Source organism: Drosophila grimshawi, unplaced genomic scaffold (assembly GCF_018153295.1).
Source record: "Drosophila grimshawi isolate 15287-2541.00 unplaced genomic scaffold, ASM1815329v1 contig_1006, whole genome shotgun sequence".
NCBI lineage: Eukaryota > Metazoa > Arthropoda > Insecta > Diptera > Drosophilidae > Drosophila > Drosophila grimshawi.
In genome coordinates this window covers 2,645,528-2,658,088 of record NW_025062489.1, presented here as the reverse complement: position 1 = coordinate 2,658,088, position 12,561 = coordinate 2,645,528, and the positions used below count along the sequence as shown (strand labels likewise).

Here is a 12,561-nt window from a genome sequence, read left to right as displayed (position 1 = left end):
TCAATAAATAAATAAATAATAATCCAAATTGTATCAAATTGTCAACAAGCCCCACTGTTATGTGACGGTTACTAAAAATACAGCTTGCCGCACACCCTACAATTTGTGCAACCAGTTCGAGTACGTGCTGGCAGCCAGGGAGAGAATCAGCCACCTAGTGGAGCAGTGGAGCACACCTGCAATCGTATCGGTTTCAGGGTTCTCCTGCTTTGGATGCTGTGGCCATTTAGGGCTAATTTATGATTTCAATCATTTCTTAATTGCATTTAATGTGCAGTGATTTAGCGAACAGAGTGAGCGCTCGACGGCGCCTGGAGGATGAATCTCCTTCACTTGGTCACTCGGCCAAAGTTAATGATGTGGGTTGTTGGTCGTTGGTTGTTGGTTACCCCTTCAACGCGAGCTTATCGCCGATGAATTAATTTGCGCACACATCTAAGGTTGGCTTGGGCTTGGGGCAACAGCAGCAGCAGCAGTGGCAGGCACAGGCACAGGAACGGGAACAGGAGCAAGAACAGGTGGACACAGACAGTGAAAGGGAGAGTGAAGGGGACAGGGAATCGAAAGGGAATAATATGTTCGTTGTATGAATTGTTAGCCTTAAGTTGCTGCTGGTGTTGTCAACTGTTTGCTGTTGTCAGCCAGACAAAATTTATAACGTGTCATTGTCGGCGTCAGCCAAAGTCACTGCATGTGTAACAGTCACTGTCACAGTTCACTAATTCATTCAGAACAGCGACACTTGCAGTCACTCACAACTCAGTCAGCAAGTCAGTCAGACTATCTGTCAGTCAGTCAGTCTTTTAGTCAGTCAGTCAGTCAGTCAGTCAGTCAGTCAGTCAGTCAATCTGTCACTGGCAAACAAACAAAGCGCTCAAATACTGACGAAAAAACCAGCTCATGAAAAGTCAAAAGTGTCATCATCAGTGGAAGCTTCAACTGGTGTCGACATCCTGGCTAAGGCAATGACATACTTGTAAACTGATTTATTTATAAACGCAATTTATCTCTGACTCTGGCAAAGCTTTCATTGCACATTTGAACAAAGCTATAAAGCCAACAAGACAAAAGCCAGAACACAAAATTAAAATACAGAGCGGCAAATGTTTGGCCAACTTGTTGCGCGGAACCAAAGCAGCAGTAGCAGTAGCAGCAGTAGCAGCAACGTTGCCAACAACAACTCCTGGCAAGGTCATTTGTTTCGTATGTCGATGACAAAGACAAGAGCCAACAAATCTCAGTGCTTCTTCTTTTTGAAAGAAACTGATGTGTCTCAGCGGCAGGAGACAAGGAAGATGTTGCTGCTGGTGTCGCGCTCTTGATGTTGTTGGCGGCAGTGGCGTGACAGGAAGTGTTTCTCGGTACTGTGTCGTCTGCTCTTGTTGCCAATTTACCTGCAAGCAGCATTCTTTTATTTCGTTTATTTTTATTTTTTTTTTTGGCAGACTGTTGCACAGCTGCAAGTGTTGCTGTTGTCGAGCTAGCTGTTGGCTGCGTTCTTAGCCTACTGGCAACAACAATGCTTTTGTAGGTGTCGTCCTTGTGCACATCGTAATCAGCGTTTGCATTTTGCGCTACGTGCCACATCTTTTGACTGCATGCTCGCACAGTGTGGCAAGTGATATGAAAACTTCAAGAGCAATAAGCGAGAGTTGTGTGGTCAAACCTTCACATTATAATAAAGTCAATTTTGTATGTTTGGCTTTTGAGTTTCTCTTATTTGTCGGCGTTTAAAAATAGAATATACATTTTAATATTCTGATTCGCATGGCAAATTAAATTTCACACTCATTTAGTTACATTATTTTGCATTATTGAATTAATACTTTAAAAGTCAGCTAATAAATCATTTGTGTCAAAAATGACTTGAGACATGTATTTTTTCATGTGCTCGCTGCAAATCGCGTGAATATTGCGCTTCTGCACCAGCAACAACAGCAACAACAACAAGAACAAAGGAATCACCCTTGAAGTAAGACGAATGCTGTTTTCTGGAAGATTTCCTGTGCTCAGCTTTGAAATACCCTAAAGCATATTCGTGATCTTTAATTTCTACGATTATATTTCACCTAAGCAACTAATCTGATGTAATCTAAAGTGTTTGGCTTAAGGAATGTGATTATTTTGTGCTATCTGCGAACCAGATCAAGTTAGCAGTTGTTTGGCCAAGATCATGCGGACATCAAAAATATTATCCCAAATTAAATATGTAAATTTAAAAGCATAAATTACTTATACAATATATATAATTTAAATAATAAATTTCTTTTTAATGTCTTTAGATCTTCAAGTTCCAAGAACATATAAACTTGACAGTATCTTTCAATCACATTCATTTGCCGTTTAACAAGTTCAGTTACTATAGGGTATACAAAAAAAAAAATATATATATATATATATTCAAACACATATACAAATTCAGCTGAACATACAGCCGCAACAACAGAACAGAAACCGACACAGATAAACACATGGAACACAGGCGAATGGGCAAAGTTACACACAAATAATGTATAAAAGTGGCTTATAAAACAAAATTTGTATGAATGGTCCATGTAGCGCTGTAGCGCTGTGCTACGTGACATGATGACTCGAGATTCAACTTGTTGTCTGCTCCATGGCAAAAGTTGAGTTCGTCTTTGCCTACAGCCCAGCTAGCTCTCAACTTTGGCGGCTGTATTTGTATCTGTAGCAGTATCTGTGGCTGTTGCCCACTTTTTGTGGCTTTTGCCAGTTGCCAGTTGCCAGTTGCCTGTTGCCGTCTATAGCTTGAACTTGGATTTGGGGTTTGGGATATGGTTTCGGCTTGGGGCTGGGCCTGGGGCTGGGCACAGAATAATTCGCATCAAATCACGTCGCTTTTGCGGAACTCTTCAAAACTGATTCACATTTCTGTGGCCGCCCTCAACAGCCGCTGTCCATTCGAGTATGATTGTGTGTGCGTGTATGTTTGTGAGAGTTTCATTTTTTATGATTTGCCAGGCATTGCAAAACAATTTGTAAGCCTTAAGTTGAGTTCTGTTTTGGAGTCTTGAATAAATTATAAAAGCAGCATATTCGTTGCAGGTCTAGCAAGCGGCACGATGCGCTGTGTAAGCAGAAAATTGGCCACAGATACTGCCGCAGCTTCAGCGCCAGCTGCAGCAGATACAAATACCGTCTATCTAGATACATAATTTATATACAGACGGTTAAAGTTACAAGCATGCATAGATTTATTAAGTAGCCAGTCCAGTTAGGCAAAACATTGCAAATCGCAACACAATTGCCAATTGCCAATTGCCAATTACCAAAATATGGCCAATTTACCCAATGAGGCCAATGACAATGCAAGCCACACCACAAGCCGCATCTTCAAGATACAAATGTATATTCATGCATGGGCATCGCACTTCATTTGCGCCCAGCTCGAGCTACGCAAACACACAAACTCACCCACACAGAAACCCACACCAATGCAAACTAATCCAAGTCAATAAAACTAACTGTAAAAGCCTTTTTGCCTGGGTCCGATCCGAGCTAGTTTCGGACTCGTTGCGGAAGGGCTTTGGCCATGTCCAATTGCAGCTGAGGCTCGGGCATTTATTAAATGTTCATTTTATGGCTGCTTTCGGGCGGCCAAACCAAAAACACCTTGATTGCCATTTTGTGGTGTGGCCATCAGTTGCAAGCAATTGAAATTTACAAAAAGCCACATTATTTATCTCAAGATTAGATTAAGTGCTCTTCTGATAAGCAAACGAATGTTTATGATTCACTCGTATCTCTCGTAGCTCTCTGCCGTATCTAGGACGCGTGTGAAACCTCGCAACAACGACAACAACAACATAGAACGGAGACCTCATTACACTGAGAAAACTTTCGCTACGATATTTAAGCCCGTTTGTTTGTTTACAATTACATTTCAGTTACATTATCTTCTTAATCGAAACTTACAAAAAAAAAACGGAATTTTAAATAAAATAAAATATATCTACGAATCTCAATAACGAAATTTAATTAATTTAATTATTCTCTCCTAGTTTTATTTCAATTCTTTGTAATTAAAATTTTAATTTTAAATTTGTTTTTATTTTCAAAGAAAAATAAATAAGGATCCCTGTTTGGATGGTCAAATGGTGATGGCTTAAATCGGTACAAATTCATCATTTGCATATAATCGTTTAGTTTATTTAAGGCAGTAAACATAGGTATTTTATTAAATATGAAATTACAAAGTAAATAATAGACTTAAAGAATTCAACACTTCGTTTTGCTTACGAAAGAAGTTGAAAAAAATATATGTTGCAAGTATCTTTTTCCAAATTGAACTCTGCTTTAGTGAATCAGCTTAGCAGAGGCGATTCTGCCTTTATGCGGTACAAAAAACTGAAACTTTAATCCAACAAAATGTCAAAATTATTTGATTTAATTAATTATTGTGTGTTGCGGCTATACAACCCGATATAAATTTTGATTAGGCTCGAGTTACTCACATATTTCATCGTCCAGACATGCATACCCCAGCTGAGCCAATCGGGTCAATGTTTCAATTCTTTTTTTTTTGTCTATATAAGATAATTGCATGTTAACAGCGATGACAATGCCAGAATCTAAATGCGAAATTGTTGCAGCTCCATGTTAGCTTCATGTTCAAGTCGCAGTTGAGAAATGGGTGACCGACAGCTTTGTGATTTAGCCTCGTCAATTATGGGTATTACTCAATTTATTTATTTATTTGTGGGCAATTCATTTATTTATGGACTACTCCACACGCTTGACCTTCCCCATGCCAATGGCGTGCTAAGAGGCAATGTTACGCTGGGGAATCGAACCATCGACCATGGAGACCAAATAGAACACGCTCAGAAGGCTTATTTGAGCCTACATACGGATAGATTAATGATGGGGTTAAGCATCCATCTGGAAATAGATTTGAGCATGTGCTTATGCATATGCTTCTGCTTCTGCTAGTTGCTGACCTTTTTCAATGCGTGTGTGTGTGTGTGTGTGTGTGTGTGTGTGTGTGCAGACATACATTAATCTACCGAGTAGCCTAAATGTACCCCAACCCATTCCAATGCTGTCCTTTGGGACCCTCTTGACTTTATAAATAGCAACAAGTGCATGGCCAGCAGTCCCCGCCCGCCTACCACATAATATTATAATCGCCAAGAATTTAAATCAAATTGAATTGTTTTGTTGAGTTGAGTGCAAAGTTTTTTGAACCCCAAATGGGTTTTTCTATTGTTGAATGGGTTGAACACAAGCCAACCAAAAAAACCGGTTTTAGTTGGCTTACAGTTGACTGCCATATTCCAGATAATTAGCATAGCAATTCCGTTTGAGTTAAAACAGTACATCAGTTAAGGAAGCAGCATTTCATTATTATTGGGGACTTATTACCGTTCATTTCAATTTGGACACACTTACATAATCAGCTCACTGGATTTTAAATTTATTTATTAAATTTCGAGAGGATTCGAATAAATTGAAAACGAGTTCTGGCTATTTATATCTTTGAACAAAAACTAAATTTGGCAAAAAAGAATAATGGAATTCGGGCTGTGAGGTAATATAATTAAATTAATTATTTAGCGTTTGTTTAAATAACGCTGTTTGGTTATAATTGCTTATGCATTTTAGGTTTAACTGCAGTTATATAACATTATTACGTTGTATCATTATAAAATTAAAATTAAAAAGCCGCAGCAGCGGCATTTGAGTACGAGTACATAATGAACTTGTCAATAAGAACAAAAATAGACAGATTGTAAAATGATGTTTAATATAAACACATACATTATATAATATTGTATTTCTGTTGCTCGTAAAACCAACGACCAATAGTCATTAGAATGTGGAGTCTCTTTCTGAACGCGGCGAGTTAGATACGGCACCAAATAAATGAGATTGGCAGTAAATTTGAGCTGATTGCTACTTGAAAATATTGGTCAATGCAGAATAAAAAACAGTTATGGTCGCAACATCAACCCGTCATTTGATGGTCCAAGCACAACGCAATGAGAGACAAAATGCATAAGACATTTTTTTTTTACATTCACTGCAGATGTCAACATTTAAATGACATTTCTACGAAACCAAATTGGGTGACATTTGCTGGGCCCTGCTCAACATCCAAGCTATTTGAATGGCACCGTCAGCGGACAGATTGTCAGCAGCAAATCGGTGAACAGCATTCCACAAATCTAGGAGGGCAGTAAATGGAGCACAGCTCAGCGCCTACCTTTGTTATCCATTTTATGGCAAACATATTTGCCAGTCAGTGCTGAAATGTATGGTGTTGCTGGTGTTGGTCGTAAAACGCACTGCAAGCTAGTAACGAGGAGCTGCTGCCGAAAGTGCAGCCTGGATTTGGAGATGAAGGTGAAGCTGAAGCTGATGCTGAGCCTGCATCTCTGCAGCTATTCATTGCTGCTACTAATCCGATGTGGGAGTCGTCCTACATATATACGAGTCGGCTTCCATGGTTCTCTAATGAATGGGCACAGCCTGAAACTGAAACCGGCATGGGCAACACAACGAGTGTGAATGACTGAATGAATAAATGAACGAATGAATGGAATGGCCTCGGGCGTCTTTCGGCTTTCATGCAACACGTTCGGGCATGGGTTGGGCAGGGGCATGGGCAGGTGTTTTGGGGGTATGGCTGTGTAAAAAGTGCAGCTAGTTCTTATACAGTTTGAATCCTAATTGCGCAAATGACTCCCAGCCAGCAGCCTCAACCCAGTAGTTGCTATGGTTGTTGGGAGAAGCGGGAATTCGGTGTGTGTGCTTTGCCATGGGATCCTCTATACAAACTATATACTCATAGACACATTATGCTGTATACACACATACACACATATAAATATACATACATACATACATATTACATAAGACTGTGTATAGCTTTTGGATTTTGCCTTCAATGCCTGCATCAAAGTTGTTTGCCTCACAAAGCGCTCCAAATTACGAACGGATGCGGAATGCGGTAAATTATGAGAAATGCTTGCTAAACTCAAACGATTTGTGGCAATGGCAATGACGAGCAGCTTTTTGTGGTTGCACCAACCTTTTTGTTGTTTCGTAACTTGACGTACCTTGAACTCACTCTCTCTCACTCTCTCTACCCTCTTATACCTCTTTTTGTAACCTGTTCACCTTTAATGGGTTAGAAAGGGATGAGGAGTATGAGGGATATGATGCCTGAGTTGGGTTGTTTGTAACTTAGACTGTTCATTTTAAGGAGCTGTCTTTCAGCATCATTGAAAAACTTAAACCTGTTTGACCAGGGTTCTTAAGTAGTATTTTATGTTTTAATAAGAAGACATGAAATCCATAATAAAATTGTTACAGAGCCGTATCACAAGTACGCTCACTACCCATTACATTTTCAATTCAAGTCCGGAGTACTTATTTTACTTAGTTTACTTATTTGTAATATCCCTAGAAATACAATTCGAAATGAATAGGTTTTATTAGGTATGCTCTTGTTAAACTAAGGTGAAGGCTTCCGAGTTCGAATGGACTTACTCTTTATCTAATATTTCTGTAAAATCTAGTATGAATATTTGTTGATCACACGTATTTAGTGCTGCATACTTACCAGACGCCTTTGCGTATTCGACACTTTGACTATGTGACTAAAAATTTCACAAATGCAGAAACCACAAGTCCAAAACAATAATTAAGATAATAATCATCAACACATTCCAATTATCAGTTTTCTCTTGTGCATCTCAAATAATTTGGTGTGAAATTCTCGTCATATTTAAGCTGAACATGATGGAAAGCGTTTGCGTGTGAAACACAATACATATTTGGCATGTGGCGAAGGGGGCAAATTCAAGTGGCAGGAAAATTGCCATCTCCGTTGAATGCTCAAATACATATACATGTGTGCGTTTGTGGGTATACATATATGATGCGCAAAATTGTTTACTAATTTAGAGGAGCTGTTTGATACTTCGCCACATTTGGTTCGTTAGAATCTGTTAAAGTGTTAAACTCATAAAATGTGATAGTTAAATTAGTGTTATGTTTATATAAAGTTTGGCATTGCATTCTAAAATCATTACATTAATATTTGATAATTTGATTATTCACTTCAAATATTTGCATTAATATGCGACTTGGAAACGAGATTCAATTGCTAATTGTCTGCAACGCTGTCTTAGTAAACACTAATTAACAAGATGCCGATAAATTACTCATTTTTTTCCTAACAAATTGTCACCAGTGAGTGTCTACAGAATTCTAGACCCATTAGTACACAATTTATGGACTTTGATTAATTGAAAGGAATAAAGTTGGATGTGTAGTCATTTTTGTTTACTTAAACATCGGAAATAACTTTTATTGTATTTGTTTGTTAAAATCAAATTTGAGCCTGATGCTGAACTGATGCTGTTTTTGTTGCTGTTCCTGTTCCTGTTACTTTTGCTATTGCCAATGCTGATACGATATGGGCGTAATGGGTGGAATTGATGACTTAGAACTTTGGAAGTGTGCATGTATTTGTGTATGTATGTCGGTCTCATGGTCTTCCAGGCTGTCGGTCTGTTGCTCTATTCGTAAATTGTGTTACGATACAGCAGAGCCAAAATGATTTTCGACAGGCCAACTCATCTGTACACAATGCCAAGTGCTCCCGGCAGCATTCATTGCTGTCTCTCTTGCTGCGGCAATTGTTACAATTCGATTTAAAGCAACTGAAGCCTGGCAGTTGAGCAGAGCGAAGCGGAAAGCCAGTTTTTGCTCTGGCTCTGGCTCTGGCTGTGGCACTGCCAGTAGAGCATATCCAAACCCATGTGCAGGTATTTGATGTCACTTTACCGACCACGATTACGACCAAGTTCTCGTCCACATCCTCATCCTTCTACTGGTTCGCATTGACGCCCTCGTATTCAGTTGGCTTTCAGTTTACGTTAATGTTACTCTAGCCGCCACAGAATCATCATCATCCCCATCCCCATCATCATCATCATCAGCATCATCACCAGCATCATCATCAGCATTGTCGTCATTCACTGCTGTTGCAGCTGTGCCAAGTTTAGCTGCAAAAACGTCGTCGAGTGTGGCCACAGTTGATAGCTTGGTTAGGTTTTGGCTCAGAGTCTGCAATTGTAATATGATTTTTGTTGTTGTTGCTTATTTTCTGCGAAGTGAAATGTTTGAGGCAGAGCCACAGTTGGCCATATAACTACTTACATTCGCCTCCACTGCCACAGCTTGAACTTTGACTTCGGACTGAGCATCTGAATGCAGCTCCGGCTTCAAGTCGTTACGCTCTGGCACGCTTATTGAATTTCGCTTAGCTGCTGACGTTGACTTCATGCCTGCCACTTTGTGGGGCAGATCGAGTCTGCGGGGCAACAGCGGCTGCTCTCCGGATAATGTGTCTGCGTTTTGGGCATAAAATTTTACACTCGGTCACACATTGAAGCGCCAATTGGACCAACTCCCCCACAAAACCCAATTGGGTGTAGGGTTTGAGTGGAATATAGATATATATAAATATATATATATATAAATACATATTTTTCGTGAAACACTTACGCGTGTCCACATGGTAGCCTAGGTGATCTGCCCTGTAGAAGGTTGTCGAGTATTGAGCACCGGGCAACGGCACCGAATAGTAACCAGTGCGAGCCAACACAAATTTCTTGCCCACGGGCAGCCAGTAGGTGCGTTCGTATCGAGTGTCTCCATTGCTCAGCTGATATCTGTTAATATTATGATAATTAACTCGTAAGACGAGACGACAAACTCAGTATGTCAAGGCTAAAATAATTCTTTAAGCTGCGAAAGTTGTTTTATTGTAGGACTGTCATCACCTGTACTCATGTTGTCCATCTATCGAGCGTTGATCAAAGCCATCAACGAGTCGAATTTCGTCGGTGGACTCGGGCTTGAATGTGGGTTGCAGTTGTGGTGCCGGCGGAGCCACAAGTGGTGGCCAGTGATGCAAGTGTTGATGGCGGTCGCTCGTCGCTGTTGTGCTGCGTCTTGGCATGACTGTGGTGGTGGTGGTGCGCCTAGGGCGGACCGTCCAGCGGGCATCCACCATACACAGGGTGACTACCAGCAGCTGCAGGCACAATATTATTCTTAATACACCCAACATTTCTTTATCAATCGAGCACCGAACGATAACTTTATGCCTGGCTGCAGATTTAATAATGGATTCTTTGGTCTGGCAACTGGCGGCTTTTTATACTCCCAAGAGGTTCAACTGAATGATGCCTTTCGCAACTAATGATGAGAAATGTGCTGTGTTAAAGTCAAATAAAAGAAAAACAAATTTAAGGACCGGCTATATTAGCCACGCCGACTGTTACATACCCTTGCATTTATTTAAATGCTGATAGCCAAAATATCTAAAACAGGAACAAATTGCTCTTTAATCAATGCAGAACTCCCAGAAAATTAAACTTGCTGTGTGAATTGCTTTGTTTAAAAATATTCTTTTAATAATCCCTTATTGTTAAGCTGGTATATAAAGATGTTCTTTTTAAAGTGTGACACTGTTCGTGACTAACATATGATACCCTCAGCTGAGGAAGAGGTATACAAATCAACTTAAACGTCAATGGCAATGATTTGGGCAGTTTTATTCCGATTGCTCCATCCCAAAAGTGACTCCCACTGACGCATTTGTGTCTTCATCCCGCACATCGTTCTTCTTTCTTTTCTTTCTTTTTATACTTTAATACCGAAGGTATCACTGTATATTGGTTTTGTTCGTCTGTCCATCTGTATGAACGCACCTTTTTTCGACACCCTTCGAGATAGAGACTTGACATATACTGGTACGTGCCCACGTCAGACAAAGTTTAAAAATTGGAGTGCTACGTCCACTAGGGGGCTAGGAAATCGATTAAATAGATAATTGCAAGTTGATAAAGCATTACATATTTGACACAATTTTAAGGATGTCCTTCAAAGATCGGCATATAACCCACTCCCACCCCCAAAAATGTTCAAGGCCCATATCTACCGTAATTTAAGAGTTAAAGTTACCAAACTTGGATGAAGGGTTACTAGGAAACTCTTCCAACAATAACGCAATTTGGAAGGCAAACTTGGACGGTATTTCTTGGCTACACCTACCCTGTTATTTGTTACCTGTTATCAGCTGGTATTACTTATCAAAGTATCAAAGTATGTCGCAGTCGGTTACGCTCGACGTTCTTGTTTTTGTTTTTTAGTTAATAAGAGTGGCGGCTTTGTGGTTTTGACAGCGTCTTTTGGGCACTCGACTTTTGGGTTTTCATTCTGAGTTGGTTTATTTTGGCTTGCTTTTTGATTTGTTGTGCCGAATGCGACTGTAATGTGTGTCAGGCGCAGATGCAGCCACAGTAACAGGGGCCAGTTAAATCCAGTCCAGTCGAGACCAGTCCAATCTCCCCGTCTACCAACCCCCGCTGTGTGAGTAAAAGTCGGAGACACGGTTCATTGACCAGACAGGCTAGCGTGGCGAGTCATCATTCCACTGCATCCACTGATGCTATCGACACCTCCTGCTGTCCACGTTGAGTGCGACGTGTTTCGTGGTCATTGATTTTGGTAAAAAGTTGGCGTCCATTCGATGCCATTAACGTCATCTTGTCGTTGTTGTTTTCTCTTTCGCATTTCTCTTCTTTTCGATATTGTTTAACACTTACGAGTGTCCTTGAGAATGGCCACGGCTACCGAGCTGATGTCTGGTGTCTGAGGGGTGATAAATATTTGGCAGCGAGAGAACTTCATCAGCGTCATCCTCATAGCTGTTGTTATCGATGTGCATCAGACTGAATCGATGATGGAAAAAAACGGGGTCTGCCAGGAATTGTAATTGAATTGCCCAATTTCAATTGTCTCCCAGCGGGAGGCAATCAAAATAAAAATAACAATAATAATAATAATAATGATTGCCATTTTTATTTATTTTGACATCTGATTTATTGAAAGCTGTAAAATTGCGTATAGATTGCATACATTTCCGAATCGCTTTAAGTGTACACACATACATATATACATACGTATATAATTACTTTGAACAATATATTGCGATTTTATAGTAAAGAAGCCAATTGCAAATCTAAATATAAAATATAAAATTTGCTAAAAAAAAGATAAATGGTTTTTGTGCACTAACTATTGCATTTTGGCATTGGAAATTCGCGTATTTTGCCTTTGGCGGAATTAAAGACCGCAGTTGATATTTTGAACTTTTGTTGGCAATAAAGAGTTGTCTCATTTTTACAAATATCGAAAAGCAAACAGAAATGGAATCTTTAATATTGAACATTATTGTTTATAGTCGCCAGACTTAGGAACAATCAAGATAAACTAGTCAAAGCGAAAGGGAGAAAATCAAACGGGATAAATTTAGCACAGTTTTGGTAACTAACCTGCTAACAGAGTATAGCGCAGTCGTTGACTAGCTGACTGCAGCGTTTTTATTTTTGTATGTGCAGTTCGACCAATTAAACATTTTACAATATGTACTTGAAAAATATAAATCACTAAATATATATTTGCATGTGAAACAAACAGAAGTGTAAAAAATTACTAGTCAAATAAATACATTGTTAT

General features: G+C 39.6%; 1 protein-coding gene across 1 annotated transcript; it reads right to left on the bottom strand.

Moving 5' to 3' along the window:
• Positions 1 to 7,923: 7,923 nt before the first annotated feature.
• On the bottom strand, positions 7,924 to 10,108 carry LOC6564719. The gene is made up of 5 exons (XM_001991079.2): positions 9,819 to 10,108; positions 9,541 to 9,707; positions 9,193 to 9,383; positions 8,982 to 9,099; positions 7,924 to 7,973 (listed from the first exon to the last, which is right to left on the bottom strand). Exons 1-5 carry the CDS (start codon positions 10,106 to 10,108, stop codon positions 7,924 to 7,926), a joined length of 816 nt encoding a protein of 271 aa, XP_001991115.2.
• Between the last annotated feature and the right edge of the window lie 2,453 nt (positions 10,109 to 12,561).